This window comes from Melospiza melodia, chromosome 1, assembly GCF_035770615.1.
Source record: "Melospiza melodia melodia isolate bMelMel2 chromosome 1, bMelMel2.pri, whole genome shotgun sequence".
Taxonomy (NCBI): Eukaryota; Metazoa; Chordata; class Aves; order Passeriformes; family Passerellidae; genus Melospiza; species Melospiza melodia.
The window spans coordinates 44,828,746-44,847,826 of NC_086194.1; the positions used below are offsets into that span (position 1 = coordinate 44,828,746).

At 40.0% G+C, this 19,081-nt stretch overlaps 1 protein-coding gene across 2 annotated transcripts in view; it reads left to right on the forward strand.

Annotated features, from left to right (window-relative positions):
* The window catches only part of GLB1 (galactosidase beta 1), a 41,448-nt gene extending 25,777 nt beyond the window's left edge, over window positions 1-15,671 (forward strand). For both annotated transcript variants that reach the window (XM_063156161.1, XM_063156172.1), the window contains exons 12-16: window positions 4,448-4,537; window positions 5,633-5,746; window positions 6,759-6,890; window positions 10,218-10,457; window positions 14,194-15,671. In XM_063156161.1, the coding sequence (XP_063012231.1) occupies window positions 4,448-4,537; window positions 5,633-5,746; window positions 6,759-6,890; window positions 10,218-10,457; window positions 14,194-14,454 (837 nt within the window). In that variant the 3' untranslated portion in view covers window positions 14,455-15,671. The remainder of the gene's footprint in view (window positions 1-4,447; window positions 4,538-5,632; window positions 5,747-6,758; window positions 6,891-10,217; window positions 10,458-14,193) is intronic.
* The last annotated feature ends 3,410 nt before the right edge of the window (window positions 15,672-19,081 follow it).

Sequence of the window (19,081 nt, forward strand, 5' to 3'; positions counted from 1 at the left end):
TTTTTTGTGAGATACATTTGAGAACTAGGTTCCTGCTGTGAGTGAAGTGGATGGTTTAATGGGCAACAGAGGACCCTGCAGGTATGAACTTGGCTACATTCTTTCGGCTGGGCACAGACAAGTTTTGAGAGGGAGGATTACTGCAGTTGATGTGCTGGATACTGTAACTCCTAATGCTCTGATTTCACACTCTGTAATTTCAATTTGGCAGTTATTTTTCCAGTTAGTCAGGTATCTCATCTCTGCAACTGAAGCATTGCAAAATTTAGTAGCGATAAGGCTTTGCAGGCATTTTCAAGTCATTCCGCTCAAGTGGTGGGCAGAAGAACTGTTTGCATAGAAGTGGTTCATCTGTGAAGTTGAAAGAGATCTGTATCACTTTCAACAACCTTTGAGTGTCTTCTTCCCAGATGAGGTTTCACTGAACTGGCAGCAGTGACTAATTATAGGCTCTTACCGCTACACCCACCACCATAGCTGCTGTCTTTGGTTGCGAGCACTTGGCAGCCCAGTTATCAGATCTTGACTCTCCCATCTTGTCATGGGGCTGTGGCTCTCAGATAAGGCTGTCCAATTTCAGTAGAATGAAAAACTTTCTCTTTCATGCCTTCAGGAAATGCTGCTGGACTCTTGCAAGAGTCAGATGACCAAACTTAGTCAAATATTGCATCTTTGACCTGATCTTCCCCTTCTACACCTTGTGATTTTTTGAGAGAAGCTCTCCAGACATCAGTTTTAGGAATGCAGATAGCATGTCTAAACTGCCAGATGTAAGGTTCCTGTCATGCTTGTACATATAGTGCCATCTGCACTGAGAGTCTCTGGAACTGTTTTCTGTGAAGAAGGTGGCCTATTGCTCTGTGACCCACTGCTTAGCTTTTGCTCTGCTGGGTTACCCTGCAACACAAGTCAAATCTCCAATCACAGAGGGTTTGTACTGTGCCAGCTCAAAGCTGCTTTCCCAACTCCTTTCTAGCTCTAGCTGGAACCAGCTCCAATACACCTTGTTGTATGAAGAAGCCTTAATGTATTTTGGTGACTATCAGAGAGGGAATATTCTAAATAATAGCACTTAGCTTTGGTAACAGTAAACTTCCTAGCTATGTCATTTGCAGTCACAGTCAGTGCTCACACAGGTACTGTGTGGATTTTCACTCTGCAGCTGAGGTCCAGCAGTCAGTCTGCCACAGAGAGCATTGTGTCTACTCCAGTGAACCAACTCCCCTGACACTTTTGCAGAAAGGATGAGAGAAAGGAGACTCTGGAGTATTTTTAGGGGTCATATGAATGTACTTTACAGAGGTACATGTAACCAGAGCAAGATGTTCTCTGTCTTTTTTTTCCTCAAGATATTCTGTGGTAGTTCAGTCCTTAAGTATCAACTCCCCTGATGAGACAGTTACTCATTCTGAGCTATTAATTTATTTAAAGAATCTTACTGGGTGGGAAAAATGCAGTTTCTTAAAAGATGCTGTATGCTGACATTGCTATGTAAGAGCAAAGGCAGGAAAGCAGGTGATACGGAAAAAATCTTGTTGCACAGATGCAGAAGAGAAGTGTTGAAGATGAGGAATGAGGGCAAGCAAAGGCAGAACCACAGTAGAAGTGTGAACAAGATGATAGATTTTAAGGACTTTAAGCCCCAGAACTTGGGAAGCATTGTTCCAGAGGAGAGTAAATTAATCTTGGTTCCTGTGATGTATCCACGTGGTTGTGCAGGCTTGTGAGCAGGTGATAGTTTCTGGTTAGCACCTGGGGGCCCCTGAGAAGTGCTTGGTCACAAGGAAGTGCTTGCCCTAGCACAGCAGCCTGCAGACTTTTAAATTCTGGAGAAGTATTCAGTTCTTAAAATGTGGAGAGCTCAAGCAATAGCAAGTAGCAGGCAGTGCTGGTGTGTGTCGGGGCTAGAAAGGGGTTAAGCAAACAGGATGCTGCCTGTAGTTGATATTCCTGTTGGAGCTATTTCATTCCTTTTTTCTGTCATGCTTGACTTTACACTTGGTTTTGAAGACTTTGCTTTGGAGGATTAAATAAGTATTGCTTTTATATTTAGCAGTCATCTGTTGTTTTACAGGTTGTTTTTAAAAATTCCTGACAATATTTGTAATTTTTAAGTTTACTGGTAAATTTCTCTTGTGGTACTGATTGTCCGCTAAGTAGCAGTCAACAGGAATGTGCAGCAAGACCAAATCTTGTCTTGAAGGCTGTTTTTGTATGTATCACCAAAGACTGAAAAGCTGAACAAAAATAAACTCCTGGAGTTTCAAAGAAACAACCTTCTACCAATCCCTAAGAGAATCATACCTGGTTGACCCATATTCAGAAGAGAAGCCCCTTTGGTAGCAGGGACTTAAAAATAAAAAGTCCAACAGGCACATGTACAAGCTGCTAATACTCAGGTCAGCAAGGCACAAAGCAGCTTTCATTGCCACTTAGTTGCTCATTCAAGTGATGACCAGGTCTTAATGCTGCTTGTAGTCATTTCTGGTTTTGCTGTCCACCTAGGGCTAAGACTATTAAAGCCCATAGAATTGTTCAATTCTATAAATTACCTTTGTCAGTGTTTGTGCATTTCTTGCTTCACAGCTCTTTTAGAAGACCTGATTTAGCTAAATCTCTCCTGTGGCATGACAAATTTGCATATTGCTGTAACATTACTGGCTCCCTTGGAGGAGCACAGGATAAGGAGTGGACCATGTATGCAGTCTGGAATGTTTGGGAGATTTTACTGCATGAAAAATGATTGCGATTTTAGGTATGACTTTTAAACTGAAAACACGAGAGCAAGCAACTTTAATCAAAAATTTGCAAGCCATGTTTGACCAGCAATCTTCTTGCACAAGTGAACATGCTTAGCTGTGGGCTAGTAAGGGTGACCCAACCACCAGACAGTGTTGGTGTTACCTTTTATTTCCTTATGTCTTGCTTGTTCCTAGCTAGAGTTAAGACAGTCTCAATTCAGAAGTCTGTTTAGATCTGTGTCTACATGGTTGTTGTGGTTTAATCCTGGTAGGCAGCTGAGCACCCTGCAGCCACTCATTCTCCCCCAGTAGGGTGGGGGAGAGAATCAGAAAGGTAGAGGTGTGAAAACTTGTGGGTTGAGATAAAGACAGTTCTGTAGGTAAGCAAAAACTGCACACATAAGTAAAGCAAAATAAGGAGCTCATTTGCTACTACCTTTGCAGAGGGAGGCACTCAGCCTTCCCAGGGAAGCAGGGCTCCATCACAGCATCATTAATGTTGGAAAAAACCTCTGAGGTTACTGAGTCCAAGCATTAACCCAGCCACTACTGTGTTCTTCACTAAACCATGTTCCAGAGTGCCACATCACACACCTTTTGAACAATTTGTGTGTGTTGGTTACTTGACAAGATAAACACTGTCATGCCAAACGTCTCTCCTTCCTCCTTTTTCCTCCAACTTTTATTGCTGAGCATGACATCAATAGTACAGAATATGCCTTTGGTCAGTGGGGGTCAGCTGTCCTGGCTGTGTTCCCTCCCAGCTTCTTGAGCATCCCCAGCCTGCTGTCTGGTGAGAGGAGCAGAAAAGTTCTTGAATCTGTGTCAGCCCTGCTCAGCAATGACCAAAATATCCCTGTGTTATCAGCAGTCTTAGCAAGAATCCAAAACACAGCCCCATGCTAACTTCTCTGAAGAAAATTAACTGTATCCCAGCCAAAACTGCTGACTTAATTATGTATGCATAGACAATTCATGCTGGCTTCTGTTCAAAATCACTGCAAAATACTGTATGTGCATTTTAATATATCAGTATAACTTTCATGTAAATTCTGCAAAAGTTCAGTTTTCAGTTGTTGAATATTTCTGTTATTTAAGTACCTTCAGAAGTTTGTACTGCTGTGAGTACTCTTACAGTATAGTTTTACATGTTTTTAAACACCCTTTTTATTAAGCATTTGAATGTAAATCTGGTATATGAGAGGAAGACTAAATAGAGTAAATTCATCTTGGATGGCTCTTGATGGAATTAAACTCTATCCCTACTTAGTTCAGAATGATTCTGGAGTAACTCAGTGGGAATCACTGGCATTTTCTCTAGTTGATTCTAAGTATAACTGAGCAAAATTTAGATAATATATTGCTTTGTATTAATCATACTGAGCAGTTGTGTTTGTTTATACAACTTTTGTGAGAAACTCCTGGGGTAGTTCTAGTTAAATAATAAAGGGTCACTTGCATTTTTGTGAATGCATAGCAAAATTAGAGCATCTGTTTTTATTAAAACACTGCTCTACATGTGGCATGTTTCAGAGTTCATCAGTTGTGTCTGCTATATTGTATTTTAAATGTCTGCAAGGATGGTGTAAATATTTGTTAACCTTCTGGACACATGGAGCTAGCTGACTTCATGGGTGGATGTGCCAGCTGTTATATTTCAACTGAAACTTACTGACTTTCATGTATCTGCCTTTTCTGTGCTGCAGGCAGGCACTGTGTTGGAGGTTCTTGATGGACTGTCACGTTCTGGACCAGTGAGAAGCACTTACCCATTGACTTTTGTTGAGCTAAAGCAGGTGAGGATTCCTTCAGTAGTCACTTCACAGTAATTTTTTGGAGTTTATTTGAGCAACCCTCTGTGGTATTACTCTTCTTATGTCATGTCTTACACTTTATCTAGGACACAAGTAACAGTATTATAAAGGTGTCCTGGATTTTTGTTTTGGGGGCCTTTTCATATTCTGCAGTGTTTTGCACCTGAGGCTTTCTTCTTCCTGTGGATGTAGGTGTCTGTGCTGTCTAGGCTTTCACCTTGATTTCTCTCCTCTCTGAAATATTAATTTTCAGGTCTTAAATGGCTTTTTTTTTAATCATCTTCATAGCCCTCTGCTGGATCTGCTTCAGTAATTCTGTGTCCTCTTTTTCTGAGGAGCCCAGAACTGAACACAACATTCCAGATGTGGCCTCAGAAGGGCTGAGAAGAGGGGTGGGATCATCTCCCTTGACCTGCTGTCCATGTTTTTTCTTAATGTCCTTAGGACCATCAGCCTCCTTGGTCCCCAGGGCACTGCTGCCTCAGGAGCAGCTTGTTGTCCACCCCAGGTCCTTCTTCTCAGAGCTGCTTCCAGCAGATCAGCCCCCAGTCTGTGCTGGTACATGGGGTTATTATTCCCCAAGTGCAGGGCCCTGCACTTGCCTTTTTCTGAAGTTTGTCACTTACCTCTCCACCCAACTCTCCAGCCTGCTAAGGTCTCAGCAATGGCTATGACATATTCTTTCCATTCCTGATGGGGAACTTAGTGAAAATTATTCCAAAATGTTCCTGATGTAAACCATGTAATATTTAATGGATAACAAGATAATGTTGACTTGATGGATGTATCAGTTTCTGGGCACTGAGTGAGAAGTGAACTTAAAAGTTTTTTGTGTAAACTCAGTTATAAAGGGATTTTCACCAGTTTACCTAAAGGTCACCCATTACCTAAAGGTCAAAATAAACTCTAACCTGAAATGATATCTGTGATAGTCACTGTCTGAAGTGAATGAAAATTAGGATTTCAGTGCAGGCATGTAGGCAGAAACGTGCGATATTTTTAATTCATGACCTGAATTGAAACAACAGAATTACTTGGTTCATTAATCTGTTGGGTTTTTTTCTTTTCTTTTCCTAGTATTTTGGATATGTATTGTATAGAACTACACTTCCAAAGAACTGTGTGGAACCAACACCACTGTCTTCAACTTTAAATGGAGTCCATGATCGTGCCTATGTCTCTGTCAATGGGGTAAAATCACTGTTTGCTGGTATTAATTTATGCCGTCAGTGGCCTTCATGAAAGTCGAGGATGCAGACTGGATTTTTTTTTCTCCTTTCTTCAGATCACCAAAGCAACCCTGATCATATTTAATCACATGAGGAAAATAAGGAAGTATAGACTTGGTGCATACCCGATGTTCCAATTAGTATTGCAGAAAACATGACTATCTATTATCTTGCCATTTTTGACATATTTGAATGTTGATACATATTCATGACTGAGGTGAATAAAAGACCTAGAGAATGGATTTACTTGCAGGTTTATGGAATATGTTACTGATATATATACTTGGTGTTTTTCTGCAATATTTGCAAATTTTTTATTAGTTTTTTCTTATTTCTTCCTTTGAGGATGGAAGAAGGAGAAAGTCTGAGCCAATGTCTTACCTTATAGAACTGGCTTCTAACCACAGTTTCAAAAAAAAGTTTATTGTACAGAATGTAAACTTAGTCTTTCTTTCCATAAGCAGGGTTTTGGCCTTGCTTAATGAGAATATAAATTCATGTATTTTACAGTCAATTAATATTTGATGCATATGGACTCTTATCACCTTTGTGTCCAGATCAAGCTCATCTTTCCTTGTGTTGTGGGAAAAGGAATAAATAAAACTAAATATTGTTGCACACATAATTGGAAAATGAAGCCAATGATTAAGTCAAATGAAGCCAATGATTAAGTCACTGATATTGCCAAAATCTTTTCAGTCACTGGACTAAATTTGGGAACTTTCTTTTGTGAGTCAGATGCCTCAAAACCCACTATCACATCCAGCTGATGTAGTGAAATGTGAATGTTGATGTAGAAGCCCTTTGTGTGTGCATGTGCTCACATGCAGGAGATGGAGAGGAAAGGGATTTTCTTTACTCCTTTTTTTTCCTTTGCACTTTTAATCTTTTCATGCAAGTTGGAAAAATAAGTAACAGGGCATTCTTGGGTTTTAGTGTTTATTGTTTTCTTCTTCTTGTTGCAATTCATATAGGTACCTCAGGGTATCCTTGAAAGGGAGAAATCACTTAAGATAAATATAACTGGGCAAGCTGGAGCAAATCTGGACATATTGGTAGAGAATATGGGCCGAGTCAACTTTGGTAGATACAATAATGACTTTAAGGTAAGTAAAATCTATTGAGTTATTGGATTGTGATGGCTTTTCGTCTTTTCCACAGGTTAAAAAGAAAGTAGTGAATTAGGAAGAGCAAAAAGGTCAGGATTAGGCAGCTGTAACTTTACCTAAAATATAACTAGTCAGTAGTTTCCATCTGAGTTTTCCAGACTCAATCAGAATCAATGTGAAATTAAAAGCTGCTAGACATCTTTTGAACTTTTATTGTTTTTTGCTTACATGGTCAGCCAAAGTGCTACCCACAAGATTTTCCGGTTCAGATGAGTTTATAAATAGTAGTATTAAAATTGTTTCTATAAACTCCAAAAATGAGTGGGAAATTGGTCCAGAACTTGATTGCACTTTGAGGCTTTGAGGCTCCTGGGGTTGCTTTTGGAGGCTGGGAGGATGTATGTATGTGTACATAAATACCCTGTTGTATCTTTCTTCTTGCCCCATTTCATTTGGCCGCAGTGTACCCTTGCAGTACTCTGTGTGTGGCTGGGAAAGGCTGTCCATGAGCACTTCAGCATGCAAAAGTGCCAGTTCACCCAAACTGACCTGGTGTTGCTATTATCACAGAGCTTCTGGGTGTGTGCTACACTTCAGGACTGTCACCTCCATGCATGAGAGGCTGTGGTGGGTTGGCCTTGGCTGTGCTCGTTCTGTCACTCGTCCTCCACCAACAGGAGAGGGGGAGAAAATACAATAAAGAGTTTGTGGTTCAAGATAAGGACAAGGGGATCATTCAGAAATTACTGTCATGGTCAAAACAAACTCAACTTTGGGAACTCAGTTTATTCTTAAATATGTCATCAAAGAGATGCTCTCAGAATCACTGATGGGCTCAGCAATGGGTCTGTTCCAGAGTCAGCTGGAACTGTCTTTGTCTAACATGGGGCAGCTTTTGGCATCTTCTCAGAAGAGTCCCCACTGCAGCTCCCCTTGCTAACAAACCCTTGCCATGTAAACCCCATACCATGGAAGTACCACTAATGTAGCCCTAGGAAGGGCAGGGGCAAAAAGTAAACTTTTCTGGTTTTAGACTTAATGGGATCCCCAGTGCTGCATAACAGTCAATAAAAGACAGGAGTGCTTTAGAGGTGAGTCTTGTATTATGTTCGTGCTGTGTACAGTTCACAGCTTTCCTTTTTCTTGATTTTTGATATTATTAGGATGCAGTAGGTAGCAGTAGTGCTAATTGTTCATTACAATTCAGTTCATACTGTCTCTTCAAGGTACTTTGCCTTTATCTAAGTGGCAGGGGAAGGAAGCGGTACCCCAGTGTTTTGCCTTCATGTTGAGGCAGCAGAGACACTGCTTTTATTAACTAATTAATTAATAATTTATTAACAGTCAGATGATAAGGAAACCTATATGCTTAGTTTTAAATTAAGGAAAGAGAGTAGAGGTTGGATTAATGAGGTGCTCAGTTGCTGTGGTTGAGCTGAAATTCACACTTATACCTTTTAACCGTATAAGAGTGAAAGCAGGATTAAGAGACATGTCCACAGGGAAAATAATCCTCTAAAAGCAGGATCTTTCTGAGTACAAAAGGCAGCCTTCCTTGGGTAGCTTTGGACTGTGTGCATTGCTTCTTTCTGTAGACTCCATCCCTCATGCTCTCCTTCATGTTGATTTTGAAAACTGGGTGTAATTATACCTTGGGTTTTAAAAACCCATGTGGTTTTGAAAATCAGTTAGGGGAAGAGATTCCTGTCTTGTGAAGCCTTCCATTTTTTAACAAGGAGGATAGGTTTTCAGGGTTTTGTTTGGCTGGAGTTTCATCACTTTTTTGAGCTTGAGATGGAACTAGGCATCTAGCTTTTGGGAAGGAATTTCTAAAGGATTTTGGTTTTAAAACATCCTGTTGATCTAAGTCATGTTGTTAAAAGACACAAAGGAAGGAAGAGTGTGGTTTCTGTTATTTTATGTGTCTATTCACATGCACACTGGCACCTATATCTCCGTTTTACTCGGAAAATGTATATCCACATCTTGGTACACTGAGTCACTAGCCCAGGACATTAACTTGTACAATAGCAGAGAAAGTGGTATTTACTTCCTATAAATCCTCTCCAGATAAGGATCATTGAATGTGTATTCTTATGCAGACCTAAGTAAGAATGTTTAGTACATACTTAATGTAATTTGAAAAATCACTCTGTTGATAGTGACTACGGATGAGCTTAGGGAGGCAGGTTAGAAAGTTCAGGCTAAAGTTATGTTGCATTACTTCAATTGATTGCTAGAGAGAATAGAGTCTAGGTTTTATAGAAAAGTTTTGTCACTTAACTTTTGACACTTGCAGATATTTTTTTGACATAAGCAAAATAAGCTCCTGTTCTGTAGTGGACATTAGGTAAAGGAAGAGAAAACCACTTAGTGCTCATACAGGTGGTGAGCTTTTTGGAGACAGTGCAATGCTTAGGAGATATCACAGCAGACACACGACATAGTATCAGCTCTCCAAAGCCATGGAAACTGTGGTTAGCTTGTTCCTGTTTGACATGTGATGTTTGCAACATAACTAGTGTTGCACCAGCTGTGAAAACCAGCTTCTGTGCAGGGTCGAGCAGTTAAAACCAGCCCCTTGCATTGCACTGAAACACTGCTTTAGGAACCATTACTGTAACAACGTTAGGGTGTGTGCAGAGGTAACTTCATGTTCTTTTCATTCTTCTTAAATGATGACCTAACCTTGCTTTGGCATTCGGTGTGCAAGCACCCCAGTGTGCTGTGAACCCCTGTGTACATGGTCCCATAGGAATGAGATGGGATTCCATGGGCTTGAAGCTGGCTGTAAGCTGAAAGCATTTCACTGAATTGGGCATGTGCATTGATTTTACTGTACTGTATCTTGTCTGGAGAAGATATGCGGGAAGTAAATACCACTTTCTCTGCTATTGCACAAGTTTAATGTCTTGGGTTAATGACTCAGTGCTACCAAGCGATGGTATCTCAGGCTTAATGACATTTAATGTTGCTTCTCCTTTTTATTAAGCCTCAGGTTTTGGAATCGTGTCCATGTAAAAGCAAAACAGAAATTTTTCCAGTTACAGCAAAAGAATTTAAAAAAAACTCTTATGTATCAATGAAAGCCTGAAGCTCTGAAGAGGAACAGATCTTTCACAGAGAATAAATGAAGCCCTTTATTTTTAAGCAAAGCTTATAACTTGGTGAAGACCAGATACTTGTGGTTTTTGTACACAGATTGGGAGCCAGCTGTTACTTTGATTCAGTTTTTATTTGTGACTGATTTATAGTTACACCCAAATAACTTCAATAGCATCAGCTAATTATATTTCTGTATTGTTTCTTTTTTCTTTCTCCTAGGGTCTGGTTTCAAATTTAACTCTTGCTGAAGATATACTTGTTGGATGGGAAATCTATCCTCTAGACATAGATGGAGCAGTGAACTATGACATTATTTATCCCCTTCCTAACCAGAACACATCTGCTGTCAAAGCACTGAGTTATGAAGTACCTACATTTTACACCGGTACTCTTTCAATTCCTGGAGGGATTCCAGACTTGCCACAGGACACCTATGTCAATTTTCCTGGTTGGACAAAGGTACACATTTTTTGCTGTAAAAACCTCAAAGTCCACTTAAAAAGCTACTGAAACTTCTATGGACAATCAAAGTCCACCTCTCCTAGATGGGTAGATGTTGGTCACAGAGGTGGGTGTCTCAAATTTATTTAAATGACTAAGAAATTGATTCTTTGCTTTAAATAAATCTGGGGATGAAACAAGAAAAGGGAAACATATTCAGAAGATACATGGTGTTGATGTACAAAGTGGAGCATCACAAAAAAAAAACCCCAAACCAAAACAACTGAACCAATGCACCCAAGTTTTTCAGCAGTGAGAAAGATTAACTGTCAGGCTGTTTAGAAGTGTTGCATTTGGTTGTGCAGGGAGTTTTTTTGGATCATATTTGAGGTGCTATGTTAGGAACTATGGATCCTGTTGCAAAGCATAAAGAGTGTTGGACTCTGTGGCTGATGGTGTGCCACAGATGTGGATCTAGTGCATGGTTGCCTGTACCTGGACTGAATGGATGAGGGAGCACTGCTGTGAGAAGCTGTGGGCAGATCTTTGCCAATGGGAATTTCTCACAGGGTTGGAGTGTAGCTAGAGCAGGAAGGAGTGTGTTTTCATAGTGACATGTCTGAAACCACCAGCATGCAGGATGGGTGAGGAGCAGCTCAGCTGCTCCTGGTGGGAGGCACAGGGAGCAGTGTGTGTGCACTGAAGTGCTACTCTTTGGAAGCCTAAGTGTTTAACTCCAGGCTTTAGGGAAATGCCTGTGGCAGTGTTAAGTAGCAAAATTGTTCTTTTCTGAAACAATTAATTTACTGCTATTAAAATAAAGTAGGAGAAAGAACTGCTTTTGGTCTGTCTCCACTGCCAGTATTGTAGTGGTTAAAGCACTTCACAATATGCAGTAGGCTGTGATTTATTGCATGCTCTTGGTGTTGCTGACCCTGAGCTTAGATGAGAAAGTCTGTCTTAGTTCCTGTCCCTGTATAGTGCATGTCACACAATCACTGAATAAAATTGAAAAAATAGCTTTTTTCTCATGGCAACTGGAATCTTAGGCCTTTTTAGTAAATTCTGTGACCCTATCAGTCATAAATCTTCTTCAGGAAGTGAGGTGGCCACACATGCCAGTTTTAAAATGGCAAGGTAATCCAAGAATTCTTAGGTACTGGTGAAATCTTTTACTCTAATCCATGGAAACCTCTGTTCTATGTAGTTTGTTTACCCTGTAAAGCAGTCCTGGGGAGAGATTCCAGAAGAGCTTTAGTTTGGCTGTTGAATTTATCCTTCAAGCTTTATATGGATTGGATGAGAGTTTGAAGTAAGATACCTGGAAACTGAGACTTTCAGATAAGTTTACAAATGAGCAAATGCCTTTAAGGTAGATGGGTATAAATTCCAGTCACTGTATGTGTGCCTTAGTTCCTTGCATGGCACTGTGTAAATTACTTAAGTGTGGAGTGGGATTCTTAACAGGAGTTAAAATTCACCTGAGTAGTTGAAAAACCACAGAAGCAGCACTTACCAAGAAAACTTAAAGTCCTAATGATGGGTTCTGCCTTTGCAAAGGCAAGGAATATAGCATGAGGGACAGCCTGGAAGGAAAGGTGCAGTATGAACAGTGTTAACCTGTGTTGTAGTTTGCTTGCCTTCAGTGCTTTTTAAACCTTTCAGTAGTAAGAAAACTTACTCCACCCTCCACATGAGGAATCACAATGCCCTTAAGCATACACGCCACTGAGTGAATATTTAGATTTACTGGACCTATTTTCTTCAAAAGAAAAGAGGATTTGGAGTCAGAACTGTTCTTGTTTTCTGTGGAATCATGGGCTATAATTGCTGTCCCTGCTAAAGGAAATCTTGCTAGTGAAGATGAAGTTCCTCCCTCTTTTATTTTGTCTAGGGCGTATTTATTAGTAGATATGATGTCATAATTTGCTTGTTTGGGGCTTACAAATTCCTGAGTGTGGAGTCTTTAGAAATTGCAGTGGTAAGAAAGCCAGTTTGGAGTTGAGAAATGTAAGTTCTTAGCTTTACTGGAAAAAAGAGTTACAGCCAGTGACTGATTCAGATCAGAAACAGAGACCTGTCTGATCATATCTCCTGCATCAGAACTCTACTGCAGTTGATTCCCACACTCAACACCTACTTCCCACAGATTGCTGTCATTCTCTGTGAGAGGAGGGCCACAGTCTAGTGGGTACACTCACTCATCCATTTTGTGTGTGGGGAACTTGCATTCATGCCATGTTTTCTTCTAAACCTACTACAGAGGGTAGTGTGTTTGAATAAAGACAAACTTGATTTAAAAAAAAAGCATTTGAGGCCAAGGTTTATTAACACCTTGGCAGAACAGTGCAAGATAGGATCTTATACCACGGAAGTGGATACAGAGGTGAAATAATTCAGCTGCATTTGCATGTTACTAACTCCTTAAAAAGTTTCTCTTGTGAGTTCGTAAAATTTATTTTCATAAATACCTGAAGAAAGAAACACTAGAAAAATACCTCTAAAGCAGCTTGAACCAGCAATACTTGTTATATTACATTTCTGCTTCTGTAAATTGTATTAAAATATTCTGATATCAGCTATCCCAAACAACTTTAGAAGTCACTGAATGCAGTAAAAGTCCTGCTTTCCACTGATTCAGACAATTTTATTATGTTTATCCGTGTACATCCATGCCATGAGTCTGGTTTTCCTCTGTTTTGATTACCAAAGGCCAAAGCAAGAGGGAGAAACACAGACACAGTTATCTGTTTCCATCCCTTTTCTTGACACTAAACTCTTGTTTGATACACAGTGAAAGGACCCTTTGGAGGAGTAAAACCAAAATATTTATGCAAATCAGCAGGATATCCTCCCTCTGTCTTGAGAGCCAAGACAGGAGTCAGTTTACGGTTTTACTAAACATCCTGCAGCCTGCCAATTTATGGACTTCTGGAAAAATCTGCATTTATGTCACTTCAGTGTGTCTGTAGATAAATTAGTGTTTTCACTTTTTACTTTTTTCCTTGCCCATTTATTTTAATCTTTTGAATTTAAGGTATTTATGATGTTAGTACATTATTTTGAGCTAGGGGTTCTGACCACCTCAACTATAAAAAGCAGTTTTAAAAATTTGTATGCCACAATTTCATAGTACTTAAAATAATACTAGAAGATCCCAAGGCCTTTAATGGTTGTGTGTAACTACAACAGTACTTTATTGCAGTGTGATTGCAGAAGTACTTTTGTCGACCAAGCTATTACAAGTAAAAGAGAGATCTGAATTTCATGTGTCTAGACAAGCTGTATCTTGTGATTTCGAAATCACAGAACTGAGACTACCAAGGTGTTGTAGTCTTATACTTGTACAGAAAACCATAAGAGCCTTATGATCTGTTTTTTTCTTCTGTGAGTTCTTTCTCCTTTTAACAATTAGCTTCAAGCAAATACAGTTTTTGGATTTGTTTTGGTCTTAAACTTGGAGCAAAAATCAGTGCAAGGAGCCTGCAGTTGTTTTTCTAGTTATTGTCATATTTGGAGTTACTGCAGTGTTTTACCACTTCCTTTTGAAATATTAGCAATGGCTTTGACTGCTCAGGGAATTGGGGTTCTTTTGACTGTCATTAGCATAGATTTTCTATCCTTGTGTTCAATCAAACTGAAAGGTGAAAGGAGTTCAGTTACTATATTAAGAATGTTATGCTTAAACCTATTTTGTCATTTCACCTCTGACAGATTATTAAAATGTTGTTATTTTTTCTTTCTCTCTTGACAGGGGCAAATTTGGATCAATGGCTTTAATCTTGGTCGCTACTGGCCAGCCCGTGGTCCCCAGCTGACCCTTTATGTTCCAAGGAATGTGCTCGTTGCCTCGGCGCCAAACAACATAACAGTGCTGGAGCTGGAGCGCTCTCCCTGCAGCGCCCAGGCGTGCGACATAGAGTTTGTAGATGAACCTAATATCAATGCAACCCTACTGCATGAAATTGAGAAACCCCCACTCTTTATTAGAGAGATGTGGACAAAGCATCTATAATGATTGAAGTATTTATTTCACCCTCTGCCCTTTGCTTCTCTTTCCCTAAAACCATTCTGTGTAACACAGGGTCTTCGAAAAAGGGAGGTTGTTTAGGTGAGGCAACTTCTTAAATCCTTCAAAGATATAAATTTTTTTAAAATCTCTCAGTTAAATACTGAATTTCTTTTTAAAAATAAAAGCTGGAGCTTTGAAATTTGCCTTGGACTGTGAAATTGCACTCAACTGGAAGGTAATGTTTTCATCAGCCTAGTGAAAATGTAGTCCTTGTACTCTGCTTATATGCAGTAACCTTCCTATGCTTTTATTTTTCACCATGTTTTGCAACGGGAGAGAGGAGCCACAAAAGGTGTGCAGCCCCCACTACCTTGCTGGTTTCACTTAAGTGAACTGGTAAGTCAGAGCTGCCAACAGACAAGACCCTTTAGCTTGCCTAATCACTTTATTAGAGTATCAACATCATTTTAATTTTATTTGGCTTACTGCCAGCATTGAGTGGACCTCATTTTTTAATGCAAGTGACTTTCAGAAAATTTCAGTTGATTTCTTATAGGACCAGTGAGAAAAACTGTGGAAGAGAGCATTCAGATGCCAGCTGTTCCAAACAGCGGTAACATGGAGTCTCATCTGTCCCCTCTTGGAAAGCCAATTTAGGGGCTTCCCTGTTGCTATCTCTGAAGACTTAAAGTAAATTGATAAGTACAAAGACAAGTGAAATTTAGGCTGCTTTGATGGAACCACAACGTCTGACTAACCTGCCTGCAGAATGTGGTTTTAAAATTATGAATTTCTTTCTTTATTTTTTTTGGTTTGAGTTGGGTTTTTTCTGGTTTGTTTGTTTGTGTTATTTCTTTTTTTTTCCCTATTGGTCGTGGTGTACCTGCTTTTCATAGGCCAGCACCTTGGAAGTGGAATGCTTTAAGTTCAAGAATTTTATTTCTCTTTTGGTCATTAATTCACATCAGTTGTTTTGTTCAAGTAAACTGATGGTCTTTGTAAGTGACTGATATTTGCAAAGATGCACAAACTCCATCAGTACATTTGACTTTCTGAAGACAGAATCTTCTTTTTGATTCTTGTGATTTTGGTGTCAGTCATGCAAATTCCATGGTGATATTTAAACAACAGAAAATGGTCAAATCAAGTATTTTCATAATCTGTGATTTCTTCCTTTGATTTTTGTCTGACATTATTAAAATTATTATTTAAAGATTAAATTCTTCCTCTGTGTGTTTGAGAAAGAAAAAAAAATGAGAGAATTGTGAGCATATATATTAAGAGAGAAATGAGATTGCAAAGTCTCGGTGGATGAGGAGTTATTCTTGTTAATGTCTTGTTAATTTTCTCTGTTACCAAGATCTGTACAAAGAAAAATGAAGCAGCTATGATGAGCTGACCATAAACTGGAGGTGCCACCCTTTTCTGACATGGCCAGTGCAAGATCCTGGCTATTTCCTCTGATGAGGATCAATACTATCACTGGAGAAGAGGGTGTGAAAGAGCACCACCCACTGCTGCATGTTTGGCATGTTTGATGGACTTCCAAAGGAGACAAATGTGGCTCATCCAGGACAGAGCAGTTCTGCTTGTAAATTCGGACCTCAAATGTCAGTTCCAGGGTCTGAGGGCTGTGTGTTCTGTACCCAGACATGATTGATTCTTGGAATGGTCTGCTCTGACCACAGATTTTTTTCTTTCTTGGCACCATCCCTATGGTGCATCTGGAATATGCTCTGCATGCAATTAATTATCAAGTATTAATTACCTCAGAACTAGGCCTTGAAAGTAAAGGATGAAACAGAATCAGTTTTTAACTGAAGGGTTTTGTGGCTTGGAGTGTGCAGAATGACAGTACTATTAATATATTATTTAAGCTCAGTGCTGTTGCAGCTGACAGTATTTTTATTTGTATGGCAGTTAGTGCTGTGAGGGCAGTGGAACTCCTGGTTCTCACTCTAACTTCTTTATGTTGTACTTGTGAAAACGTAAAATGTACAACGGGCTCTGTGAGACTTCACTTTTCACCATGAAAATTATGTAATATTACCTGCAGAAGGGCTTTGCATCAAGATTTATAAACATGCATCTGATTAGTTCTAAGAATAACAGTAACAACGTGGAAAGAATGGGTTTAAAGTTTTTCAAGTAGGGCTCTAGATAGCTTCTTTAGCATACTTGCCTATTTACTGCTTTCAGTGAAGTGGTCTCCTGTCCACAGAAAAGAGCTGAAAATTGTGGCCCCGATTCCTAATCCTCTTCTGCCTACTTGGAAACACTGCTGGACATGTTATCTGAATGTTCAGAAAGGAGGTCCCTGTGACAAGGGACCTTCAGAATACAGCTCTGGCAGGAGGAACCTGTTGCCAGTTGCTGCTGCTTTACCAAGGATGTGTCTGCAGGTGCTGCAGCTGAGTGTTGTGCCCTGCCTGTGCCCACACTGGGGCACTGTGCCCACAGCACATGCCTGGGACTTACCTTAGGTTTCCTAGCCTGGGCATGGAGTCCTGCTGGGACTGAGTGTGATACAAAACAGGACAGTGTGGCATTTCCTCCTTTGCAGCCTCAGGCTGGTTAGTCATTTTAGTTAGTCCTCTAATGTAGTTCAGCCATGTCCAGAGTGGAAATGTAATCAAAATTAAACCTTCTGACTGAGGGAAAATGAGTAAGAGAACAGGGGCCATAGGGAGTTACCTGGCTGACTTTGACCCTGTGGGCAAGGCACTGGTGGGCCTAGTTCCAATTTGTTTTTGAAAGGCAAGGTGTGAAAGCATTGTCAGACCCCTGGCTGGAACCTGTGGTGTAGTTGTATGAGCTATTCCAAGTGCTGGAGTTAACAGGATGGTCCCTCTGGTGGAGCCAGCTGCCTCCTGAAGGCCTGGCAAGAAGGAATATTCCTAATGCTAAAACTGTGGGTCCTCAAATCTTTCCTGGTGCATCTCCTTGGAATTTGCAAGTGTGTTGCTTGCACAGGAGCTGAGTAATGAGCACAATATTCTCTCATTTTGGCAGACAGTGCAAGTATGGTATTTGGTCGGAATTAGTTCATAAAAAACAGAAGTTTTACACTGATTCCCTCTGGAGGGTAGGCAGATGCTTGCAATTCTGTAGGGGGATGTCCTTTGAAATCTACCCATAGAGTAGTTATAGTGGCTCAGCTTACCATAGATTTTTTTTTCAGCTCTAGAGTGGGGTTTGTAAACTTATTCTATAATCCTGTTTATGCATGAATGAAAGCCTTTAAATGTGGTTATTTGGGATGAATGAGCAAATAGAGGAACAAGAACTGACTGTGTGCTATATAATTGAATTCTATTTCTTAACTTATGTATGAGACTCTTTCATAATATCTTAGTAAATGTTAGTCAACATTTTCTAGTCCCTGAATGACAGGATTGAGACTTGACCTTGTTGTCCTTTAGACTCTCTGTGCCTTTTGTAATTCTCTGGTGCAGACAGCTCTCCAATCTCCTCCTCTTTGGGAGCTTCACAGTGCCTGTTGTTTTCTTTTGCAGTTTTTTGGATGAAATACTAATTTTTTGTTTGCGCAGTTTGAATGCTTGCAGGAGTGACTAGAAATAATCCTTCTGCCTGGACAGGAAAACCTATCCACCTTACAGATGTGTGTCAGGTGTTCAGAAATGACAATTGCAGAAGAAGGATAATCCTGTGGTTTGCAGTGTGCTTTGAAGGAGGTGATGCTGTTATTGTACAGGCTGAGAAGGTGACAACATTTTAATAGATAATACACGATGAAAGGTTTGTAAGAGATGATCTAGCCCTATGTCTCTCTACCCTAAGGCAACATCATTTGTATCTTAAATATTCTCAGTGTGTTTCTTTAACCTAGCCTTCAAGATTTCTTGTGATGAAAACTCCAGTCTTTCCTGGGCAAGTTATTCCAGTGTTTAGTATTAGGAAACTTGCTAGTAATAACTGAAGCCATCAGTGCTGTGTGTAAGCCAGTTATAACTTTCACTGTCCACGGCCAACACAAAGTATTGTGCTCTGAGGCTGTTTTGTGCCCTTTCACTTTCTTATCTCTTTTAACTTATTTAGAGAAATTTTAAGAGGTGCAGGGTAACACAGAGAAGATTTAGCAAGGATGTGAAAGGGCAGCCAGCTCCTGAATGACTTGGCCCAGGTGTTACAGCATCTCTTTTCAATAGAAGTTACTGAGTTGCAAGACAGTTGTCTTGCAGGCTGGGACTTAAGGCATAGCAGTTAACCTCAAAGTCCTGGCTGGGAGCTTATGTGACAGAAGAAACTGGAAACTGCAGAAGAATGTAGTCTGCTTTAGTGGCTCTCCTTCAATGAGAAGGCAAAACCAGGCAGAAATAGATTATCTTAGAACTTGGTGCTGTGGCTGAATGGAAAAATGTTCAAAAAGTACATCACAAAGATCTTACTTATTCTTTTGCTGAATAAACTGTGTATATGTAAAAATCCCTTTTCAGAAGATATTTCCTGTTGCTTGTTACATTATCAAATATGGGAGTAGTGACCTTTCCCTGTTTCGGGGGAAATGTTGAAGATCTGTGTTACCTCAAGACATTTCATAAAACCACAGCTTATTTCAGGTAATGCAATCCCCTTTAACTAGGATATATGGTGTGGCCAAGGAATTTGG